Source organism: Odontesthes bonariensis, chromosome 20 (assembly GCF_027942865.1).
Source record: "Odontesthes bonariensis isolate fOdoBon6 chromosome 20, fOdoBon6.hap1, whole genome shotgun sequence".
In the NCBI taxonomy this organism is placed as follows: Eukaryota; Metazoa; Chordata; class Actinopteri; order Atheriniformes; family Atherinopsidae; genus Odontesthes; species Odontesthes bonariensis.
This window is the reverse complement of record NC_134525.1, coordinates 32,452,856-32,478,818: the sequence shown is the minus strand read 5'-3', so window position 1 is coordinate 32,478,818 and position 25,963 is coordinate 32,452,856. Positions and strand designations below refer to the sequence as shown.

Sequence of the window (25,963 nt, the reverse complement as noted above, 5' to 3'; positions counted from 1 at the left end):
ATGTTAGTAGCTTGCAAGAAAGCTATTACGAGGAACTGGAGAAAGACTGACCCCCCTTGTCAAAACCAATGGATTGACATAATAGAAGAAATTTACACTATGGAGAAACTGACGCATCGACTGAGACTCCAACAGGCACAAATGGACAAAAAATGGACAAAATGGATAATATTTAAGACGAAAGATAGTGACAACAAATAGAGAATAACCTACTTTTACCAGATAAGTCAAAATTTATTAGAATAACGGCTCCCAAGTGAAAGTTCTGTGTGAAGCGATGTTTAATGTGTAATGTTCATGTATGTAAAAATGTGAAAAATCCCAATAAACAGAAAATTAAAAAAAAAAAAAAAGTAATTAGTTACTTTACTGATTACTTTACTTAGTTACTTTTCAAAAACATGATGCACAACCTGAGTACACTATACAGCAATAAACCTTTCAGCCTATTTCTATTCCTTCTGCATCTTCCAACATATAGAATTTACATAATAGCTTAATAATGAGCATAATAACCATTGTGTTGTATTCTCTCTCAAGGTGTCCTGCAAATGACTTTCTATGGTTGCTTGACACCGCTTTTGGTCGGTATTTTTTCTACGATGCGTCGGAATGATTCAGAGTCTTCAGTGGAAATGGGCAATATGTTTTTGACAATATAACCGGCGACTAGCTTCTTCAGCTCTGAGGTACTAAGACCTGTCACTGTTGAGTCTATTTTCACCTGTTCAGCAGCAGAGCGGCCGTCGGAGGTTTGCCCGGTGGAGTTGGATGTGGTTGCCGCAGAGGTCATGTCAGTGGGGGGATCCGGGGGGTTCTCAGTGAGTTTCACATTCCTGTGCCGGCTGCTAGGTGCTTGATCTGAGGTGGAATTTTTCGCTGTAACGTCATGAGGATAGAAGGAACCACAAACACACCACTTCAAGCTGGGCTGGGGGTGCAGCACACTGCTTTGTTGGATATGTAAACTGTGTGTGTGTGTGTGTTTGCCTGCTCCGGCATGTGTGTGTGTGTGTGTTTTTGCTGTGGGTGGACCAGAGCCATCTCATTTTTCCCTCCTGACTAAGCCGTCAGATAAAAATGTTCTTCCCACGCAGAGTGTACAGTGGACTCTCGTGTTTTTGTCACTTTTTACAGAGTCAAACTCGGAGTAATGCAAGCATTACTCGCTGCATGCTCCTGCTCTCTTTGTGTTATCTCTCGTTGATCTATCCACGCGCTGACCACACTCTCACAAACTAAATCACTGTTTAGTAACGCAGCTACACAGCCGCGAGCAGGCTGTGTAGTAATCTAATTACTGTTTTTGCAATTGTAATCTTATTTAAATTTTTTTTAAAGTAATCGGATTACAGTAACGTGTTACTGCCCGGCACTGGTCAGCACTAATGAGCAATGGCCTGTTGTTCCAGCCTGTTCTTTCTAAAGATGCCTTATTTGAGTTGTCTTCTCATTAAAGGAGGTCCAGATATCAGTCCTGTTTCCAACATTACATGAGGATACTTTAAAAAGGAAATAAAACAGAAAACAATGATTTTCCTGTTCACTTAGAAATAGATGCTTAAACAACACATTTAATATTTAGATGCTGACTTGGAATTTGATGCCACCAAGACATTTGTGGGGACTGGGGCATCTTTTACAGCTGTGTTGGATCATGTGTTCTTTTCATAAAACTCTTCAGGTGTTTGTGAACTGAGGAGCAGAAACGGTAGATTCATGCCGACAACTGTGTGTGAACACAGTGGCAGAATGTGCATACACATTCCTTTCTGCAGCTCTGTAAAGCTGTGTATGGATGGATGGATGCAGACGCTCCCTAACTTCTCGTTGTGAAACTCAACAGACATGATGATGAAAGCAACAGTGAAGAAGAAACACAACTTTGATGAATAGAAAAGTGTGGAGCAGAGAAAAGGAAATCAGGTTATTTGGTGATCACCGTTCTGAATCAGACCAAAAAGTGATCAGCTCTGTAAGTTCAGAGCAAACAACCCAGCAGAGGTAGAAAATGGTCAGATTATAAACCAAAGCTCACACCAGGACCAAAAGCTGCTGCTCTACCTGCAGCCTGAACAGTCTCCTTAGCTAGGACATTTTGGTTCTGTGTGTATGAATTGGACTCATTTTGAATTGAATTAATTGTATTTGATAAGATTATGATTACAATGAATTGGACTGTATCACTGAAGAGCCCTGAGGTGACATCTGTTGTGATTTGGCGCTATATGAATAAACTGAATTGAATTAAATTGAATGATGCATCCAGATGAGGCCACATATGTTTGCTTAAGATAAACTTTGTCCTACAGACTCACATGCTTCTTTGACAGGGTGGGAAACAGTGTACCACTTCTTCTGTTTTCTGTTGTTCAATCCTTTTTTCGCCTCAGCAATGACCTGAAAGCACTAATAAGGCTGTGGGGATGTCTGTGTGTGAGAAAGTCATGAGGATAGATGGAACCACAAACACACCACTTCAAGCTGGGCTGGGGGTGCAGCACACTGCTTTGTTGGATATGTAAACTGTGTGTGTGTGTTTGCCTGCTCCGGCATGTGTGTGTGAGTGTTTGCTGTGGGTGGACCAGAGCCATCTCATTTTTCCCTCCTGACTAAGCCGTCATGCAGTCTGTCACATAGAGCCCAAAGCACTGTGTGTCTTTCATCTCATTCTCTCTCTCTCTCTCTCTCTCTCTCTCTCTCTCTCTCTCTCTCTCTCTCTCTCTCTCTCTCTCTCTCTCTCTCTCTCTCTCTCTCTCTCTCTCCCTTCCTTTCTCACCTGCTCCTCTCCTCTGTCCTCCCCCTCCAAATATCTCTCTCTATCCAGGGAGTCCAGGGGACCGGCGGTCCGCCTGGAGCAGTTGGTCAAGATGGTCCCAAGGTCTGTGTGTTGAGCGTTATTAGTTATAATACTAATGGACTGCTGCTCGGCTATACTCAGCATCTGTAATGTTACCCCCTCTTTTGCTTCTCTTGATGATCCCGTGGAGGATACTTCATTTTGCGGAGAGGGACTCAGCTTGTTTGGAATCAGTATGTAGGTGTTAGTGAATATGTAATAGATGTCATTCTGCTAAGAATAGTTATTTAGGCAGTGAGAAACAAATTAAAGGTGTTCTTCAGGATTTGTTGCTGTACTTTCAAACAAAAATGTTAAACATGTAAAACTGATATTTAGACTTTAGACTTGCATATTAAGAAACCATCCTCATCGAGTTGATCGTTAGTTTGTTGCACAACATGCAGAACATGAAGAATGTGCTGCAAAAAGATGTTAAAGTATACTGAATAAAAAAACTAATCTTAAAGTTGCCATCCCACTGAGGTGGGCCAACTTCAATAATATGACAGGTCTCAAAGAACTGCAACAAGAACTCACTCACTTCCTTATTTCTTTGATCAAAACCTGCATTTTGTAATCTGTGGTATTCAAACTCAAACTATTTCTGCAGGTCTCAGCGTAGGAGCGAGTAACATTTTATGCTTGGTAACTGAATTCTGTCTTTTTAGTCACAATCAAACTAAAAGGCAAACAGTGCCAAAACAAGCATTGGAAGATAACAGCTACTCAAGTTTTTAAACCCAACTTTCACTTACTTATGTTACCTTGCACTTTATTGGGTATAATATTATATTTACTGCTATTTTTTATTCATTTTTTTTTAATTACAAGGTAAGATTCTAGGAGATCATCTGGAAAATGATTCCTGGAACATAAAAATTCTATATTTCTTCTCAAATATTGCAGATCTACAAAATATTGATCCCCAAAACAACAAAAGGTTCCTTAAAGCTGGGATAGCAGCTACATGAGCAGCTTTGTTACATAACTCACTCCTGTGATCAAAACTATCTGACTGGAAAAAAGTCATTCTATCACCCCATTGCCTGCAAGCAGCAGAGGATTTGTTTTGCTTCCATCTCCATCGTTAGCCTTGACAGCATTACCATTTCCTGGCTGAAAAAAGTAATCTGGCTTCTGAGTTTGATGCAGTGATTGGCACAGCTGGTTCACAGAAAGGAGACCTGTACAGGGACAGGCTCAGTGGATAATGATTTGTACAACTGATTGGAGTTTGTGTGTGTTCTCCTCAGGGCAGGTGTGGTGATCCAGGGCTTCCAGGGCCTCTCGGTCCAGCAGGACAGACGGTGAGAGAAGTTCTATCTCACTTTATGTGTTTTTCCACATTTGATGATATTCACTAACAGGTAGTTGTGAAGATCAAAACTTGAGATTTGCATTTACCGTTACTCAAAGGGTGGTTTCTTGAAAGAATTCAAATTTGGTGAGTATTCTGGTGTTTTGGATACCTGTTTTCCTTGTAATCTTTGGTTAGTGAAAGAATTCACTCATGTGGCTTGCTGTGATTAACCAACTTAGAGGCTAATACATCAGTACATCAGTCTATTACAGGTTGTAACGTTAATGCATCAGTATATGAGCCTGGACATTATCATGCCATCAGTTGATATGATGCAACATAACAGTTTTTCTAATTATTTGTCCAAGAGTAGATTTCCTCTGACTTAACTATTAATGGATAGTGCTAAAAAACAAATGAATTATCCCTGGTCACTTTCCAAAGCACATTTCTTCAAATTTCTTCTCTGACCAGTTTTGGTATATTGGCCACTTGTTATATTTTCCCTTGTGGCCTAAAGTTCTGTTTTAGTCTCAAATGACCAGAGAACCGTCTCCCGTATGTTTAAGGACTCTTCCAATCTCCCTTTGTTGGCAGGTTTATTTTTCAGAAATGGATTTATCGTTGCTCCTGGGGATATATTCAGAGTATTCAGAGAATTTTCTAATTGAATCTGCTCTCATCTGTTTGGAAAGCTCCTCGGACCTCCTCGGTCTTCATTGTGCTGCTTGCTTTGCAGTGTTGTACAATAATCTATATTGAGATCTTGTGATACTTAAAAGGCACACAGATGGACTTAATTGAATTAATTACATGACTTTAGCAGCACCAGAGCTTAATTTAGGTACTCTGAGCAGAGGGGGGTGAATATACACTGTATATAGATGCACTTCTTGAAATTACAGGTTGTAATGTAACAAACGAGGAAAAAACCTGGGGTGATGAAGAGTTTTTTAAAGCGCTGCATTTCACAGTCCTGTCTCATTAGTGTAGTCGTATTTTATGCACTGATCTGTCTGGTATAAAGAACTGCAAAGTGAAATAAGTCAATGCAATATTAATAAATGGGAAAACAAATCTTTCTGTAGACTTAGTTTTGATTGTGCTGTTTTAGGTCAATGAGTCAAAACAGATTCCCATCTTGATTCAAAGATTGTGGAATGAATTAACTTCCATTTGGTTTAATTAAACAAAAGCACTATCAGTCAGAATCTGATAACTATAAAAGAATTCAGCATGATGGTGGAATTCATCCTGTCAGTCAAGGACTATTTCACCAACATGCAGCCTGGATTCTTCTGATGAGTGACAGCTGCTCTTTTAATGACAATTATCATGTTCCTGAGCAAGTGCGCCCACTGATGTCCCTTTGGCGGTTTAGTGAAAAAAAGAGAAAAATCGTAGTTTTCCCGTCTGGACTGCGTGAGGACAGGTAACATAGGCTGTTGTCAGCGTGACATCCCTGAAAGCACATGTTACTTCAGTGCTCCAGAAAAGATGACGACGGTCAGTAAACGAGTGCTTGAAAAGTTGACATCTTTGTAACCGATGCTTAAAGGAGAACTGCGGTATTTTCAACATTAAGCCTCTTTTCTGAGTCGTCTGCAATGTTTTAGAACCCCCCTCACCGCTTTTTTGATGTTTACTGCTGTCTCCGGTATTTGCCTAATTTTGATTCTTCTCAACCTGCTTCAGAATGGCAAGTCATGCGCATGTCCAAAAAGGTCCGTAAAAGCACCATAAACGTCCGTTTTCAAAATCATCAACTCACCGGAGTGGTTACTGGTGTGCACTGGTAATCTGTATCAAATTTCGTGGCGAAAAGTTGCTTCTGTTGTGTTTTATTTGACATTTTGTACTGGATGTTCGTTGATATTACTCCGCCACCGCTAAGAAAATAGTGCGAGCATGAACGAGCTGCCAAATAAAACACGACAAGCAACTTTTCGCCACGAAATTTGATTACCAGTACACACCAGTAACCACTCCGGTGAGTTGATGATTTTGAAAACGGACGTTTATGGTGCTTTTACGGACCTTTTTGGACATGCGCATGACTTGCCGTTCTGAAGCAGGTTGAGAAGAATCAAAATTAGGCAAATACCGGAGACAGCAGTAAACATCAAACAAGCGGTGAGGGGGGTTCTAAAACATTGCAGACGACTCATAAATGAGGATTAATGTTGAAAATACCGCAGTTCTCCTTTAACTAGTCTTGATCATTGGCTGTGGCAGCTTTGGCTGGCCAAAGAAGCTGTCATATTCCAAACCAACACATGGCTGATGTCACAGGTTTGCATCCCAGTTAAAGGAATGCAACATTATCCAGATCTTTTCTTTTGCCAAAGATCAATAATCTCTCACCTTCTCAGGGCCCAGTGGGGGAGCCAGGTTTTCCAGGACTTCCAGGTACAACAGGCCTGCCAGGCTTCAAAGGTCATAAGGTGAGAGTCGGCTCTTGCAGCAGCACATGATAATGAGCAAGAATAAAGAAGCTCCAAGGTTTTATCTGCACTTAACGAAGTCTACAAATGGCAGTTAAAGCAACGCTTTATAAATGATTTATGGCTTAGCTACGGGGGGCTTACACACTCTCCATGTTGTACTTTCCAAATGTTGACAGATTACCATAACTCCGACTTGTTGATGTATTATTCATCATATACTTAGATGACATGATTAATTTGAATGCTTCTGAATGTTGTCCTTCACTCTTCAAAAACAAACATATAGAACAAACAGTCCTACTTTATTCAACAAGCTACTCTGTTTGCTGTACAGCCTGTAGTCAGTGGGGGGGGCGTTCTTCAGCTGAGAATTCCTCAAACACGTCTTGTTATGCAGATGGCTTACTGTCACCTGATAGAAAGGTAGAGGAGTTCTGATGTTCAGTCTCGTCTTGTCCTGTTAGGGGGAGAGAGGTCACACTGGCTCCACGGGAAACCAGGTACGGTGGCTTTTCTTCACTTCCCACAAAATGTAGTTTTTTATTTGTATTTCATTTTCTAATATTTCCTGCATAGAACAAAACTAAAGATATCGCATTTGTTAAGTAAACAAAGTGTGTTAGCCTTTGTTCATTCCACCTTCATGAGACCTCACTCAGATGCTTTTTGAAGGAATCTCCACTCATACCGAGCCCTTGTTTATGGTCGGAACTACTTTGAACTTAATCTTGGTTCTCTCATTCACACAGTGCTATTATTGTGTGCCTGCACTTTATATACGGCATGCATGCTTTTCTTTACAAACACACACTAATGATCACAGAGGGAGAAAGTAGAGTTTGCCTGAGGACACTGACGTGGAAGGCTGGGAAATACAACCGCCACCCTTCTTGTTGGACAATGATCACTGTACCATTTCTGCTAGTCTTTGACCCAACTCACCCTAAACTCAGAGTAGGTCAGGTGACTGACTGTGGAAACCAGGTCTTTAAATGTATGGTGTTACGACTCATAAGATTAAGATTATTTTAATCATTTTTTTTTATTTATATAGCGCCAAATACAACAAATGTCATCTCAAGGCACTTAGATAATAAAGTCCAATTCAAGCCAATTGGAATTCAATTAATTGTAATCATAATTATTCATAAAATAATCCAATTCGTGCATATAGAGCCAATTCAAAAACAATTTCCTAGCTAAGAAAACCAACAGATTGCACTGAAACTTTTTTTTTTTTATTTATTTTTTTTTTTATTCGGCCCAATCTCCCGTCCTGAGGCGACTGTGGAGAAAAACGACTCCCTTTTAACAGGAACAAATCTCTGGCAGAACCAGACTCAGAGAGGGTGGCCATCCACCTCCACCAAGTGGGGTTTGAGAAGACAGAAAAAGAAGGGGGGGGCTCTGTTAGGAAAATATCTTATAATGAGATCTTTAAGATATGATGGAGCTCGGTCATTAAGAGCTTTATATGTGAGGAGAAATATGATCTCTGCTGTTAGTTCTCATCAGAAACTAGTAGGAGAGATCATATTAGTAGGAGTCGTGTCTCTCCACAGTCGCCTCAGGCACGCTCAGGCCGGGAGATTGGACCAAAAAACAAAAAGTTTTCAGTGCAATCTGTTGGTTTTCTTAGCTAGGAAATGGTTTTTGAATTGGCTCTATATGAACGAATTGGATTATTTTATGAATTATGATTATTATTAATTAATTGAATTCCAATTGGCTTGAATTGGACTTACTATCTAAGTGCCTTGAGATGACATTTGTTGTATTTGGCGCTATATAAATAAAAATGAATTGAATTGAATCAGAACTCTGGCTGCAGCATTTTGGATCAGCTGGAGGCTTTTCAGAGAATATGTGGGACAGCCCAATAATAAAGAACTAGAAAATTTCTGAAGAAATTTAGAAGGGGCCTGCCAAAGTGTGCGTATCGCTCAACCAATCACGGCTGCTCAGGAATGGTTCGCAAGGCCAAAAGAAGAAGCATTCAAGCCTAAACGGCATCAAAGCCGTTTAAATTTAAAGCGGCGAACTGTCCCTTTTAAAGAGGCGTTCTGTCCCTTTAAAGCTGCGAACTGTCCCTTTAAAGAGGCGAACTGTCCCTTTTAAAGAGGCGTTCTGTACCTTTAAAGCGGCGAACTGTCCCTTTAAAGAGGCGTTCTGTCCCTTTAAAGTTGCGAACTGTCCCTTTAAAGAGGCGAACTGTCCCTTTAAAGAGGCGTTCTGTCCCTTTAAAGCTGCGAACTGTCCCTTTAAAGAGGCGTTCTGTCCCTTTAAAGCTGCGAACTGTCCCTTTAAAGAGGCGTTCTGTACCTTTAAAGCGGCGAACTGTCCCTTTAAAGAGGCGAACTGGCCCTTTAACCCTCTAGACCCCAACAGAATTTTACAACAATGCTCCAGATTCCTGAGAATTCCGAAAGAAATGGGCAATTTGAGAAACATTTCAAATAACCAAGAATAACTTGAAAACTAATGACAAGTGTTCATTGTAAGTTTCTTTCTATTTAAAGATTGGAAATGGCTCTTTCAAATGATATGTGATCCATTAGGAATTATTCATTCATGTATTTCATAGACGACCATTGAACTGTATCAAAAAGGATATTTTGAGACTGAACAAATATTCACTCCTCTCTTTAACTTGAAATGGATAGTTATAGTACTGTAGGCATATTTAAGTATTATTTTGCATAACATATCATATCTCAGGTGATTCTGAACGACCTCAGTAATAATAAAATGAGAGTAACGTGAATGTAATGAAATTTGTTTTTATTGAAATTCAGTGTAATTTCCCCCCTCACCCCCTGCCATACACACACACACACACACACACACACACACACACACACACATTTACACACATGCCTACATGTAATGTAAAGCGACCTTGGGTATCTTGAAAAGCGCTATATAAAACTAATTTATTATTGTTATTATTATTATTATAGACCATAGGCTATAATGCAGAGAAATAGGGGCAGCTATATGGTAACCTTCCTCAGAGAAAAAAAGTTTGGGCCCACTTCAGAACTTCACTACAGTACCATGACAAGACTACCACAAACAATTTTCCACAAAATGTATTAAGTATTTCAAATACGTTTGCACAATTACATTTATAAGACCGAGTTGATCGTAGTCTAACTCTGGCAACCTAAATGCTGGGGCTATCACTTGGTAGACGAATGATGGTGACAGCAGGTCCGGTTTGAAATTCTCGCATTATAATCAGGCACGACATCACTTTAAATGTTTGTTGATAGGCGCCTTACATAAACCGGGAAATATGTGTAGGCTACTTATATCAGGCAGGTAGTTAGATTACCAGTAGCAAACAAGGAGTTAGACTCTACAAAAAAAAATCTACAGTTTCGTTTGACATTCAGCGTTTCGAGTTGCTCTTGCTAGCGCTGTCACTGGATTACATCGCTACAATAAGGAAGGACTTGGAAATTACTACTACTATTACTACTATTTTGGGATCTTCAATGGTGACCAACAGATAAGGTAATGATCATCATCATCTTTGCTTTATTATCTCTTAGTTTAGGTGTAGTCTGGTGTAGGTGTAGTCTGGTGTATGCTCTGTTGAAGGACACTGACTGGCAAGCTCGCAAATAACTAACGATAAATCATATGGAGTTAGCATGGCTAATCAAAACGGCTGTAGGTGACAAGGTTGGCCACTACGTCTCAAATTTAGGTTGTATATCTATCTAAATCACATTTACAACTTACGTTAGTGTCATTGAAATCCGAGTCGGACAATTGCGAACCGGTGCAAATTGCCAGGTAAACATCCGCGGTCTTTTCGGAGCTGTCATTTTCTTGATTTTGATTTTCTTGAATTGAGTGGCTGAGGTAATCGAGTGATAATGAACGAAGCTGGTAGCTACAAAGTAATACTTGGCACACTGCGAACCAATATCAAACATAACTACAGTAGATAGCACAATTAGCCGGCTAGTGAAGCTGCACCCAAACGCAGAACCTCTGCTCTCATATCAGTCTCAACTGCGGCCAAGAGACATCCCTCAAAAACATGACAATATCTCGAAATAATTGAATACAAACATATATATTTTAATACAACAATCTGTTTATTAAGCTGTTGTGAACTAGTGAAGTGTGTAGTTACAGTTCAGCATCATCATTTTCCCGTAGTAAGACATGTATTTTCATGCCGGCCGGCCGCGGCCGCTACGGGGTATAAAGAGTTAAAGCGGTGAACTGGCCCTTTAAAGCGGCGAACTGTCCCTTTAAATCAGCAAAGGACTGGCTGGGCCACTAATAGCCTTGTTTCTATGGTAACATTTAACTGGCAGTTAAGCTGCCCCAGCTGCAGCTACAGTAATTGTATGACACTCGGCTTCTCAGAGCCAAAAAACCTCTACGAACAGATGCTTCCCATTCGGAAACCGTAAGAGCTACGGAAAAACTTCTCGCAGAATGAGCGAGGGACGCCTTTGGACTTCAATATTCCCGCGTTTCAGATCTGTAACACATTCACAGTGAAAGCACGGATGAGAGAAATAAGGGCTTCAGGAGCTGCTGAGATTCTGAGAATTGGATGAATTAAAATGGGGATTTGAGGTCTTTGAGCCCCGACATCACTTTGCTCTGAGGGGCTCTGAGAGCAAACGGTCAACCCTAAATGAAATATGAAAACATTTTATGAATCCCAACATGCGTGCCTATATAATGACAGTACATAATGGCATTGGAGCGATACGATAACACACACTCATGGAGACACACTGCCATACACTGGAGCGACGGGCAGCCAATCACAACATGGGGGTACAGTGCCTTGCTCAAGGGCACCTCGGCCGTGGCGAGGTGGACTGACACCCCTCCAGCTGTCAGTTTCACCAATCTATTTTAGAGCTGCGAGAGTGGGAAGCGAACCACTCTGGGAATTACGACCCACTCTAACCACTGAGCCAGGGCCCCCCCCGTACACCCTTACTTCATTTGGAAGTTTTGTCTTAAAACCAAAGGATTTGATACTGTGTCATTATACATTCAATTAAAAAAAATGACTTCAGCAGCAACAATGATTGAGGCCAATGTTTTTCTCTGTGTCATCAGTCTCTTCTGCCAATGTGGAGGAGTTTTTGCCCACACTTCTTTACCAAGCCGCTTCATTTATTTGAGCTTTATGTGCATTTGTCAATGAACCGCTCTCACTTGATACTTTTACATTAACATTTAATTTCAGCAAATAAAGACGACAACAAAAAACAGACGATTTCCTATTTTCTAAATCTACAATGGTTAACGTTCACACGGGCACTGGTTCCAGTATTTCCAAAAGCAAGAAGAATACATTGATTCACAAGTTTTTGCTTTGTTAAAGCAACTACGATTCCATTTATTTTGTCATCATAAAGTCCTTTCTGATGATATGATCCAAAATATCTTTATCTATTCACCACATTTAAAACTTTATCTACTAAATAGAATGAAGCAGATTTGAGCTTTTTGTCTTCCTTAGCTGTAGAATTCCTAACACTCTTTTTAAAGTTAAAGATAACATCAGACAAAAGTTCCAAGTCATCAGCATACCCTCCTCAAACATACAGTCTTACATTCATTTAGAATGAAAGAAAGAAAAGAAACGAAATGTTAGAAACAGGTGAAAATTTTCCATGGTGATGAGTCCCATTAGTTGTCAAAAAGGGATCTTATTTAGATTAATAATAATGATGATGCATTTTATTTGACAGCGCCTGTAAAAACACCCAAGGATATTTTACAACATTAAAAACCCAAATACAATATTGGGAAAAAGAATAAAATAAAAACATAATACCTCAAATAACAAAAAAACCTTTAAAGTGAGAAGGCCAACTTGAACAGATGAGTTTTCAGTTGTGTTTTGAAGAAGAGAAGAGAGTCGATATTACGGATGTCGGGAGGAAGAGCGTTCCAGAGTTGGGTAGCAGAGTGACAAAAGGCTCTTTTCCCCATGGTGAAAACGGACAGAAGGCACACTGAGTTGGATGGAAGAGGAAGAGCGAAGGGAACGTGAATAGGTCGGGATGTGTAGAAGATCAGACAGATAAGGAGGGGCGAGGTTATGAATTGCCTTGAATGTGTACAACAGGATTTTATATTGAATTCTAAATGAGACAGGTAGCCAATGAAGTTGCTGTAGAACTGGAGTGATGTGATGAAATGAGGCCGTTTTAGTAACGATGCGAGCAGTAGAGTTTTGAACCAGTTGAAGTTTATGGATGGATTTCAGAGGCAGACAAACAAGAAGAGAGTTACAATAATCAATTTGAGAAATGACCAGACTGTGGACCAGGATGGAAGCAGAGTGCAGGGAAAGAGATGGACGAAGTCGCTTAATGTTACGAAGGTGGAAATATGCAGACCGGGTAATATTATTAATATGAGAGTTAAAAGACAGAGTGCTTTCCAGAATGACACCCAGACTTTTGACCTGAGGGGTTGGAGAGACCACAGAACTGTCAACGGTGAGGGAGAAGTTATTGACTTTAGAGAGAGTTGATTTAGTGCCAACGAGTAGAAACTCAGTTTTATCACTGTTTAATTTGAGGAAGTTTGATGTGAACCAGGACTTTATTTCTGTTAAGCAGAAAGTGAGGAAGGAAGGAGGGAGCGAAGAATCAGGTGCAGTGGATAAGAAGAGCTGGGTGTCATCAGCAAAACAATGAAAGTGGATGTTAAATTTACAGAAAATATTACCAAGGGGGAGAAGGTAGATGATAAAAAGGAGGGGTCCCAGGACAGAGCCCTGGGGTACACCAGAAACCACAGAGGATAGATGAGACTTGAATGATTTAAGCTGGATGAACTGAGTACGGCCAGAGAGATAAGACTGAAACCAGGCGAGGGGTGTGTGGGTGATACCAATGGAAGAAAGTCTATGGAGCAGGATTGAATGAGAGATTGTATCAAAGGCTGCACTGAGATCGAGGAGAATGAGAAGAGAAGGTAAACCTGAGTCTGCTGCCATGAGGAGGGTATTGGTGACTCTGAGGAGAGCAGATTCTGTGCTGTGACCAGGACGAAAACCGGACTGGAACTGTTCGTACAAACTATTCTTGGTTAAATGAAGATGGTGTTGAGATGCCACTGATTTTTCTAGAATTTTGGAGATGAATGGAAGGTTAGAAATCGGGTGGAGATTATTGAAATTGTTTGGATCCAATCCAGGTTTTTTGAGGATAGGAGTAACAACTGCAGTTTTGAAGGTAGTAGGTACAATTCCAGAAGAAAGAGAGGAGTGAATGATGGCAGAAACAATAGGAAGAAGCGAGTAAAGGCAATGTTTTATAAGAGCTGTTGGAAAAGGATCTAATGAACATGGATTTCTGGATAAGGTCGTCTATTTCAGAGACTGGAGGAAGCAGAAAGGAAGAAAAAGGCTGATTGAGGAGAGAAGGATCAGAGAGAAAAGTGGTAGGAGATGCAGGACAAAGTTGCTGGTGAATTTTCCTAATTTTATCATCAAAAAAGGACATAAGAGAATTGCAGGTGTCATCTGAATAGAAGTGGGTGGGTAGAGGATCGGGGGGATGAAAGATATTGTTTAACAGTGAAAATAAGATCTTGGCATTTCCTTTATGCGAAGAGATGATGGTAGAAAAGTAAGCCGATTTAGTTTATAGTGTGTGGTGTGAGAAATGTACATGTCCTTGTGGACAGTAAGACCCGATTTTTTATGGAGTCGTTCCAATTGACGACATTTGGATTTAATAGACCGGAGTTCAGGAGTGAACCAGGGGGCAGAGTGAGTAAAGGTAACAGATCGTGTTTTCACTGAAGCAAAGGAATTAAGAATATGGGTTAGGTGACCATTGTACAGATCAATGAGTTGATCAGGAGTCATAAGATGTTCAAAGTTCAAAGTGGAGCAAACAGTACTGGAGAGAGAATCTATATTAATATCTTTAATGTTCCGAAAGTAGATGGGCCAGGCTTTCTTGGTTTGTGAAACACACAGTGAAATTCTGAACGACAAGAGAAAGTGGTCAGAGAAGAAGAGTTCATCGGCTTTACAGCCAGCAGGGGTGATTCCAGAACAACAAATCAAGTCCAGGGTACGACCTTTAGCATGGGTGCCAGCCGAACTTAGCCCCGCCCATAAAAGTTTTGGTCGGGAAGTTGGGTCTGGCTCTGCTCAGTTGGGAAATCATTATGCCTGACCTGGAATCGGTCGACCCAATCAGATTGCCAGGGCGGGCTTTATACGATGATGGACAGATGATCAACAGGGACATTATCGACTATGTCACTAAAGAGCGCTTGGTTTGAATTCGTTTGAAACAAACATTGCTGCCGCTGGAGAGCTAGGGTGTGTAGATTCTGCCATCAAGTCTGTTCTACAGGATCTCCACATTGCATTCATTTTGAAAGACAAACAGAGGAACGCGATAAAGGCTTTTATCGATAGAAAAGATGTTTTTGCCGTCCTTCCTACAACAAGTGTGTGTCGCTTAATCTACGTCACATACTACGTTGCTCTGACTGGTTGTAGGTCTATCCAATTGAGCGAAGAGGCATTTTTCTCCTGGTTCGGTTGAACACGCCCCATACTCAAATCTCTATCTAGCGGTATCAGACTCAAATTCTGACTAGAATCGTGAGTATGACGTAGTCAGGCTAATGACATTTAGCATGGGTGGTAAAATCAACAAATTGACTGAAACCAGAACTGTCCAGGCAGGATAATAAAATCATTGGTAATTGCGAGGTTAGTGTTGTCAATATGAATATTAAAATCACCGCAGGGTTGACATGTAAACAAAGCCAGGTGGAGGAGAGTCGTTAAGATGCGAAAAATCCATAAGTAGTTGCCAAGTTTCTGTCAGGCAGAGAAAGTCAAGCTTACGGTCAGTGAGAAGATCCTGGATGAGTTGCCCTTTGTCCGTGAGAGAACGAATGTTGAGCAGTCCGAAGTTGACAGAGGTGAAGTTAGCATCCTGGTTAGCTGACCTGGCGATGCTAGCTAGCATGTTGAGAGCTGCGGTCCGGGTAGCTTTCCTGGCAGGTCGACGGTTATCAGTCCAGATGGAATGAATGGGTTTTGACCTGTCGATCTGGAAACTCCGTCGAGACCCACGGTGGATGTTTCTCCGGCGGGGCAGGAAGGCGACATCCGGATGAAGGTGCAGCATAACCGTAAGAGGATTAGGCAGGTGCCAACGCAGACCGAGGAACTCAGCAGATGAGTATTGGAGTATTCAGAATGGCTGAAACCGGATCAACAAGGAGTGACAGAATAGTCCACATAAGCGAAAACCAGATGTAAGAGTGAGTAACCCACATCGCGGCAAAAAATTCACAAAAAGGTCAAAGGTACGGTGATGAGCAGCGGCAGCAAAGCGCGCCAGCGTCCACTCACCGGAACCAAAATAGATAACCCAGATTACATAGTTTGATGCAAATTCCAATGGTACCAAATTTGATCTGACTGACTTTGATTGATCTGACTGAGGTATCCCCATGGCTCTCCCAATTTAGTTAACAATTTACAATGATAGATACAACCAGAGGGCATGAATATTGTAGTAATGAGACTTTTATACTAACTTACATTTTCCACAAGTGCATATATGCACAGATCTATACTGTCCAAAATGATGATCTGTGCTAGTTATGCAGTCTTCAAGCCTATTGAGATGTATTTGTTCTAAAACTTTAAAAAAGTATTTCAATCAGCATTTCAATCAGGTTGATTCTGTCAATCACTTTGACCGGACAATTGCAACACTTTGATTCTTCTCTTTTTATTGAAGAATATAACATATTTTCTTCCATGACTGAAAATAAAGATGTTTGCAATAAGTGTTCTAGTGACTCAGCATGCTGTTTTCTTCTAATTTGAATGTGTTTTGCACCATGCTGGCAAATCCATGGACATGTGGGATGTTTATGTAGCCCCACAAGAAACAAGCCGAGTCTAATATAAAGTGTTACAACACCTCAGCATTTCAGCAGCTTATGCACATCCAGCGCTGTGGAGGCAGCCACAGTCACCAAAGGAGCAATGCTGGGATTCAGTTGCTACGCTTTATGTGCACTAATGGAAGACAGTGTGATGGCCCGCAGGAGCAGAAAGAGCAGAGGAGTGTGATCCACTGCTGCAGAATGTGCTTGGAAAAGCCTCGCACACGAAATAAAATGTCTGGTTTGTAAAAGGTCACTGGAAGCCAATTCCTATCTACACTCTCTCTGGGTTTCTCTTATTGGCTGCTAGAGGTAATCATGACCTTTTCTTCACACACACACACACACACACACTGCATGTAGGCAGACTAGTACATGTGTAAACAAACTCACACTCGCCTTTGGTCAGTCATGATGTTTCTCTTTGCAGGGGGAGCGAGGCAGAGATGGAGATCCAGGGACTCCTGGTGCACCTGTGAGTGTGGTCTGATTGTGCTTCCACTGGGTGGCAGTCAAGCATATGTTACCAAACCTTAGATGTTTGTGTGTGTGTGTGTGTGTGTGTGCGTATGTAACATTCCATGAACTGGCTGTCTTCACCAGGATGTAAATACATCTCTTAGAATGAGCTTTGTTCTCGGTAAAGATGTTAGTTTCCGGTGTTTATTTGGGTTTTAATCATCAGTGGGATATTTGATCAAATTTGACAGCTGATGAAATGACCAAACCATTATTATGTCATAATTTACATGTGTTTTATTTTCATCTTTTGTAGTTTACCTGCTTTCAACAACAAAAATCCCATTGACGGGACATTTTGAAATAAGAGTTATAAATGAATACCATAATATGCTCTGTTGTAACCCTTCTCCCCATGTGACTTTACACGTGTTCTACAAGATTAAAATCAGTATAAAAACGAGAAATTGTGAAAAGAAAACTGCTTGGAAGCTATGATGCCGAATCATAAAGTATAGTCTGAAAGTCAACGTTCAGCAGGGACCCTGAAAGAGGAATGTGACTAACTGTAGTAAAGCTTATCTGTTTAGTAGAGATGTTCAGGCTCCTGGGCTCCTCACGGCAAAACAGTGACCTTCCTCGGTTTCCAGGCTCAACTACTTCCTGACATGCCGTGGTGTAATGCACTCCATGTCTCTGAGGCAAACATCAGCTCATATCAGCTGAAAAGTGAAGTGGCAACATTTGCTCAAGCTGAACAGATCATCTAGATTGGAAAGAGTTTTGAAAATGTTCTGAGAAGCTGAACTGCAGTTTGTAATTGATACGTTTTATCAGACACAAGGAGTAGCATTTAAGAACTCATCATTTGGTATTGATTAAAACGATCCATCCAGAGAGTGCATGCCCCGCCTTTCACCCGACGGTGCCTCGGACAGGCTCCAGCCTCTGGCATCCCTGAATTGGATTAAGCGGATTTACAAAATGAAGGGATAGATGGATGGATAATGAGGTATTGATCTTCAAATCCTTAGATGGAGAATAGACTGTAAACATTGGCCGAGTTGTGTTTTTGTGTGTCAACAGAAGAAGCAACATTGCATCACGTAGAGACAGTCTTATGTGTGGCAGACAGATAAAACAATGGAAGCGCTCAGCTTAATGTTCACACTGTAACTCCTCTGCGCTGAGAGCAGCCAAGCATCCAGTTGACACTCGCTCAAGGCAAAATGCATCAGCAGTGAATCACAAGTGTGTCACTGCTGAAATGAATGTGACAATTTGTTGTCCCCAGACAAACTTCCCAGTTCCAACTGAGTAAGATGACTGCGGCTGTGTGCTGTAGTTCAGTAGAGGAAACGCGTGGGTGTGTTCCCTTTAAGCAGTTTCCTTAATGCACTCGTCTTTTAGTGGGAAGTAATGAGGTGTTCATGTGTTGCTGCTAAGTTAGGCTCTGATGTAAAACTAATTTGTTACTGCTTAAGTTGGCTTAAAGAACATATTTTTCTTAGTTTTAACAATAGAAAAATATTTGTATTACATTTAATTATCAGTATCTACACTAGTGTTACTGCATGGTAAAATGTGACAAAGGATTACTGTTAATGTCCTGCAGTGGGTAATTAAAGGCTGCCAACACTGTTCTGCAGTTGTTATGGGAAGTTCAAGCTTTCTCAATGATGGTTTAGTTTTTATTCAAACGTGAGAAGTTCCATTTTTTACTTTAAATGCTGATGATTTGAGCTTTTAAGACCTTACAACTTGTGGTGGTTACTTTTAAGTTGCAGTTTTCAAAGTAGAAACCAACTTAGTAGCCATGTCGATCAGAATGTGTTGAAACTGTAAAACACAAAGCTTTTGCTCCTATGACTCAAGTGTCATTTGAATGAACCTTTCTGAACACCAATAATATAGTGTTGTGCACCTTCTAGAGTCTTTAAGTAGATGTATCAGAAGTTAATTTCACCTTCAAAGCCATCTTAATTCAGTGGTTTATGTTCTTTTGGCGTTTTGATTTGACTTTGAGAAATGCCTCTTGATATCCTGATATCAGACCACCTGTGTTTCCTTGCCTCAGAGGAAACTGAGGGAGAAATTTCTCCATAGGAGTTCTCTATTGGGCTCCATTATTTGTTTCTATCAGCACTAAAATGACTGAAAGCTATTGCTAGATCATGAGGGAAAAGAGTAAGAGAGGAGCAAAAACAGCAAGGATTTTATGTCAAATGAAACACACCCTGAACTTTAGATAACTCTCGCAGAACCTAATTTTACAATAAAGCCTTACAGAATTGGTGTTTCGATTGAGTTGTAAAGACTAAAAAATTTTTAGTCTGTTACAACATGTAACAAAAGCGAAACAAGCTTCACAGAATGCATTACAGAAACTAATCTCAGATGTTTTGTAAGTCACCGGTTTTGACTGAAAAGTGGTTCTGCACCAGCAATGCAGAGCTGCTCCTCTGACATTCTGTCTCAGGCTTTGATATGTAAGCAGAAGTTTCTAACTGTCTCCTTCCTCTGTTTTCCTCTCTACCCTTCCTGTTCTCTTTTCTTTTTCCGTCAGGGTGAAGTAGGACCCAGGGGATGGAAAGGAGAGGTTTGTCAAATTAGACTTTGCAGTATTAGATATAATCCATTCTGTCTTATTCTGCACCGCAGTAAGAAGCCCTGTCAAGCCTGCATGGATGCTGTAAAAGACTTACAGAGCCAATACCTTAGGTCTGGGGAAATCTGGCCCCATGGGTAAAAATGTACAACACAAGAGCGCTCCTTTTGCACACATCTGAAATATCAAACACTTGCTGTACTTTCCACAGAATTGCAATTTATGGAGATGCAGCCTCCCACACTTGTGGCCAATAGTAGGATATATTTGAATAAAAGTCAATGTTGATGTAACATGCTTTTTCAAAAATCTCTAATAAGTCTAAAAAACAGCAAAGAAGAAGAAAAAATTGCCTCAATTGAGTTGGGCTAATTAGCTCCTAAATGACTGTTATTGCAGATATTCAGGAGTTCTGAAATTGCACTTTACAATTAGACAGTGGCAGATATTTTGTTTAAAAGTCAAGATAAAGATTCACAAAAAATTACTCTTCTTTACTGATCAAACACAGTTGTTGTTATGAACATTTGAAATGGTAGCTATCCATGGTGAGTTTTTATCACCTTTAGCAAGTTAATTAGGCCAAGGTAGATCTAGTCTATGAGTTTAGCAAATAAGCTGTGTTCTGCTGACTGTTAGTATTTCCAGCTGCCTTTTGTAACAGTGAAATACAGTAAAAGTTTCTCAATAGGCATTTGATGGCTAGATCCATGATATAATGAAATAAAAGGTTAACTGCATGTCTCAGGCAAACTCTCTGGGTCCACCATTAAGAAATATGCATTGTCCTTCTGTTGTGGTCTGTTTGTTTTAGTGATTAGTTTGAATGCTTTTTAAAAATAGCTTTTTGCAGATTTAAGATGGGCAGAGCTCCCAATGTTAACCTGAACTCAGTCAATTCAATTCAGTTCCTTTTTTCATTTACGTAGCACCAAATTACAACAAAAGTCATCTCAGGGCACTTTAAAGATACAATCCAATTCAAGCCAATTAGAATCCAATTCACTGTACTACAATCATAGTCCTATCAAATCAAATTAATTAAATTCCAAATTAGTCCAATTCATACAGAGCTAATTAAAAAAACGTAACCCAACTAAGGAAACCAACAGATTGCACAGAAACTTCTCTTCTATTTGATCCTCCATCCTGAGCATGCACAAAGTGACGGTGTAAAGAAAAAACTCAGTTTTAACAGGAACAAACCTCCATCAGAACCAGAACCAGGAAGGGCGGCCATCTGCCTCGACCAACTGTGGGTTGAGAGGACAGAAAAGAGGGGACAACAAACACCGTAACACCAGGCCAAGGATACCTGCTGAGAAAGAGAAACGCGAGTTATTGACAACAATAATGTCACATGTACATGGAGAGGAAAGAGAGGTGCATTATGGGAGGTCCCCCAGCAGTCTAAGCATATAGTGGCATAACTATGGGATGTTTCAGGATAACCTGAGCCATCCCTAACTATAAGCTTTATCAAAAAGGAAAGTTTTAAGCCTAATCTTAAAGGTAGACAGGGTGTCTGCTTCCTGAACATTACTGGCAGCTGGTTCCACAAGAGAGGGGCCTGATAACTGAAGGCTCGGCCTTCCATTCTACTTCTAGAATGATAGAGAGATAGATAGACAGATCTTTATTGATCCCTCCGGGGCTTCCCTCAGGGAAATGAAGGTTCCAGCAGCAGCACATTAGCAAGCATTTTATGGTATTGTTGTAGTATTCGCTATGTAACAGTATACATGGCATTTTGAGCAATCCAACAGAGTTGCTGTTATTGCATGCAAAAAATATATAATATATTTTACAGTATTGCACGGTCATGTTCTTATTGCACAAAGTGTCTTATTGCACCTATTGTTTAATTTCACAAATTGTCTGGTTGGTCAGTTAACTGACTGCTCCCTGTCCTTCCGTGGGAAGGGACCTATACATATATATATACATTATTTTTCTTTTGTTTATTTGTATTTTAAATAGTATTTTTACTACTTTGACTGGCATTCTTGCAGACAGCAAAGTAAATATTTCATTGTACAAGGAAACCTGTTTCTACTGTGCATATGAATTTTTTTTTTTTTTAAATCTTGACTCTTGAATCATAAAGTCTCCAGAAATATTATGAATGCCTCAGGATGTTGTGTTTGCAGCCTTACTGTGGCAGTGTGGATTTTCAAAGAGGCAGTAGCTGCATCAGCTCTTGGAGGGATGTAAACACAGAGGGCGATCACATGACTCAACTCCCTTGGCAGATAGTATGGCCATAGTAGGCCAAAAAGCTTCAAGTCTGGGCAACACAAAACTACCTTCATGGAGACATGGTCGGGGTTACAGCAAGAATGATTTTTAATATAAATAATGAGTCCCCCACCTTTGCTTTTGCGGCATGCCTTTGTGTCCCTTTCGGCTCTCACTGCCGTGAATCCTTCAAGTCCTCGTTAGCATTCGGTATGCTTTTAGCCACGTCTCCATGGGGATGAAGAAGCTGCTCTCCCAGTAAATCCATTGGTTCTCCAAAGTGGACAGCTTGTCCATCTTATTGGGCAAAGAGTTCACATTTCCCATTATTATGGAGGGAACCGAAGGTTTAAAACGCCTCCAGTTGTCCTCTAGCCAAGCCTTTAGCCTTGTACCGGCCTTGCAGCCTCCTCAGCTCTGCCAGTATGTTGTCTTAGTCTGTGTGCATTTGTCCTGAAAGCCAGCAGCTCCTCTCTTGAGAAAACAAGAGAGCTGTCCTCTCTATAAAGTCCAATGTATATATGGGGTACATATAATAAATCCTCTGTGAAGGGAGTAGTAAAGTAGTAAGAAAGAATCTTACACAAACTCAAACAAACAGCAAAGTGCATATTTAAGGTATGGTTGAACTTGGACATTAATATGTGAGGAGAAAAATTTCGAATTCTATTCTCAGGCTTCCATTCAATGAGGAGAAATACAAGAGAACCCATTCAATTCTAAGTCTCCTGCTTTAGCAAAGTTATCAAACATACATGTCTTTAATGGTATTGGTAATGTTTTGAGATGAAGGTTGGTTATATGAATTGGTTCATTTCTGCAAATAATCTAAAATTCAACCTTTGATAATTGGTAATAATTTGCAATGTGAGTTTATCTGTCGCCTCTCCTGCTGCTTCAGAAAGGAGTGATGGGTGACATGGGCCCCAGGGGGCCTGAAGGAAAGAAGGGTGAAATGGGTCACATGGGTGCTGTTGGTCCCAGAGGATTTCCTGGCCAGGACGGGTTGCCAGGCCAACCAGGCCAGCCAGGATATCCTGGGAAACCTGTAAGTGAACTTCTTACTGACTGATATCCTTTTAATGGAAAAAGAAAAAGAAAGAAAGAAAAATGTGGTCTGAAAGATACACTTTTTTTTGCCTTGGCTGGGTGTTTCGTGTTTGAGAGTAATGACGATGTGGTGTTCAGTATGTGTGTGGGCTACATGAATATATAGAGCAGAGCACTGATAAGATGTAGCTGTGCAGGGATATTCAGTCACAGGATAAGCCAGTTTTCCATGTTCCTGATTTAACTGGTTTGGAATGTCATTTTGTGTTTCAGGGCAAACTACCCTCAGATGAACATCTTCTCAAGCTCTGCTCTGATGTTCTGCGTAGTAAGTATCTGTTAAACAGTTTGTTAAACAGTGTTTCAGCTGATCTGAGGCTTTCTGGGAGTTTGTTCCAGACATGTGGAGCATAGAAGCTGAATGTAGCTTCTCCATGTCTGGTTCTGACTCTGGGAACTGATAAAAAAAACGGATCCAGATGACCTGAGGGGTTTGGAAGGTTCATACTGGGTCAGGAGGTCACTGATGTATTTTGTTCCTAGATCATTCAGTAGTGTACAGTATCTTTTTAGTTCCTCACCACAAACATCAGCTGCAGTCTGAAGCGAAGACAAAGTCAAAAGCTATAAAGCTGTGGTCAATAACACCACAACAACAATCTGAAAGGCCATTTACCTGCAGTCTGGTGTTAATTCTTATGTGGAGTTGGGGGCAGAAGCAGAGCAGCAGGGATGGAAAGTTAGGATATGTCCAGTGGAAGTAGGATGTAGAGGATTTGTTGCAAAGTCTGTTGTCTTATTGTTGAAGGAGCTGGGTGTAAGTGGACAGAGTGTGAGGAAAATAGTGAAGGAAGTGTCAGATGAGGCAGTAAAGTCCAGTCATTGGATTTGGATTAGAAGAAGCAATAGTAGCTGGGGGCCCAGCAGGGGGAGCACTTAGGGAAAACAGACTCTTGGGAGAGGCAAGGAAGAAATCCAGGATGTATTGAAGTGGAGGATGTGGCCCATGTGAGCCTTTTGAAACCAGGTGGCCATTTTATGTGAGTTGGCCTGTATGGCTTTGTTTTTGCTGGCATTTTTAGTGATTGTAGGACTGTTTAGGTGAGTTTGTCTGCTGAACCTGCTAGTGTTCAGCAGGTTCAGCACCCTCTATACTTTCATTACCCCCTACCCGAACCAGGGTTTGAATCCCATTCCTACTTATCTTTACCTCTTCTATTTCTACCCCCTACCCAAACCAGGGTTTGTATCCCCGCTATGACTGGTGTGCAGTTCATGAGAGGCTGGGGTAGCTTGTGATGATCCCTGTCTAGCCTCCTGGAGGTGTCGTGGGCCCAACTAGATGAAACACTGATGAAAGGAGGTTCCCACCTGATGACCCCAATGACTAGTGGTCAGCACTGTTCACCAATCGATATAGGGATTATGGGGAATTATTCACTGAGTCTGTACCATTTTTTTCTTTAGAACAAGTTTCTTGTGTTTGCCTTCTATTCAAATCTAGCCCAGCTCGTGACTGCTGTGAATAGGGCAGCATATAACAAGGGAAAGACAATGTGACAGTTTGGAAAGACAGCTGACAGGAGGCAAGACCCCAAAGGAATCCATGGTAGCAGTAGCGAGGCCTAGCAGCTTTGTTACAACCAGCATAAGCTACAAACAAATTAAGGAGAATACCCCTAGGGTCAGCGAGAGCAGGGGCAAAAGATGACTCACAGGCAGACTAATAATAATAATAATAATAAATGTATTTGTATAGCACCTTTCACAGAAAATAAAATTCACAAAGTGCTTCACAATACGATGCAAGTCAACATTTCATATACACATCATATACACACATAAGAAACCACAGTAATTGCAGAAAAGCATGAGGCTACAGAGCAGATGGGCACTTTAAGAACAGATAAAAGCTATTTTAAATAGGTGGGTCTTCAGATTCTTTTTGAAAATGTCTAAAGAAGTTGCACACCATAGACAGAGGGGAAGAGTGTTCCAAAGAATTGGAGCCACTACCTCAAAGGCACGATCACCCTTTGTCTTTAGACAAGAGCGGGGGATAGTCAATAAGCTCTGGTCTGAGGACCTAAGAGACCTGGTTGTGTAATAGGGGTGGATCAGGTCACAGATGTAACCGGGTGCCTGATGATTAAGGGCTTTGTATGTGATAAGAAGAATTTTAAACTGGATCCTGAACCTTATAGGCAGCCAGTGTAAGGAAAGTAGAATGGATGTGATGTGAGTCATCCTGTTGGATCTAGTCAGTAACCTGGCTGCAGTGTTTTGAATAATTTGTAGACGGTTCAGAGATGATATGTTGAGACATGTGAAAAGTGAATTACAATAATCTAACCGGGAAGACACAAATGCATGATTAATCATCTCCAGCTCAGGCCTGGACACAATGGACCTACATGGCAACTGACACTGGAACAAACATGACTATGAGGTGGCGACGTGACTCAGTGAAGGATAGAGGCACAGACCTATTCTCTAGGGCAAGAATTGGCCAGAATAGTTCTCAGATTAAAGACAGTGTAGCTGGAGAAAATAAAAGTGTTAGGCCAGAGGGAAATAAGCTCAAGGTTTGTCCTTGTGGCTGGCAGAAAGTAACGTCAGTTAGAGGCCTTAAAATTCATCAGGGAAGAAAGAGATGTGCGGTAAAAGAAGGGCAGTATGGCCGTATCGATCAGTACTTTTTAAGAAGTCAATTGAGTAAGTCGGATGAAGTCCAGCGGCAGGTAGAAAACCACAGTCTGAAGGATGTCAATAACACAGAGATGGAGGTGGAGGAGGAGGTTCTAAGAAGGGATGCAGCTGATACTGAGGTGAATAGGCCAGTTAGAGAGAGAAATATGGAGCAGAAAGATAGAGTTCAGTGGCCTAGGGCAAATAGCAACAAAGAATGGGAGGCAGTCAATAAAGATTTGTCAATAATAGGTGTGGTCCGTGGCGTAGTGGGTACAGCAGGTGCCCCATGTACAAGAGGCTATAGTCCTCGCTGCAGCTGGTCCCGGTTCGAGTCCCGCATCGGACAGCCCTTTGCTGCATGTCATTCCCCCTCTCTCTGCCCTCTGCTTCCT

The 25,963-nt window shown here is 41.0% G+C and overlaps 1 protein-coding gene across 1 annotated transcript in view; it reads left to right on the top strand.

Moving 5' to 3' along the window:
• LOC142369833 (uncharacterized) overlaps positions 1-25,963 on the top strand; it is a 130,590-nt gene that overhangs the window by 90,686 nt on the left and 13,941 nt on the right. Inside the window, exons 10-17 of the mRNA XM_075452232.1 lie at positions 2,828-2,881; positions 4,096-4,149; positions 6,515-6,586; positions 7,054-7,089; positions 16,956-17,000; positions 19,551-19,583; positions 22,732-22,878; positions 23,154-23,208. Coding sequence (XP_075308347.1) covers positions 2,828-2,881; positions 4,096-4,149; positions 6,515-6,586; positions 7,054-7,089; positions 16,956-17,000; positions 19,551-19,583; positions 22,732-22,878; positions 23,154-23,208 — 496 coding nt within the window. The remainder of the gene's footprint in view (positions 1-2,827; positions 2,882-4,095; positions 4,150-6,514; positions 6,587-7,053; positions 7,090-16,955; positions 17,001-19,550; positions 19,584-22,731; positions 22,879-23,153; positions 23,209-25,963) is intronic.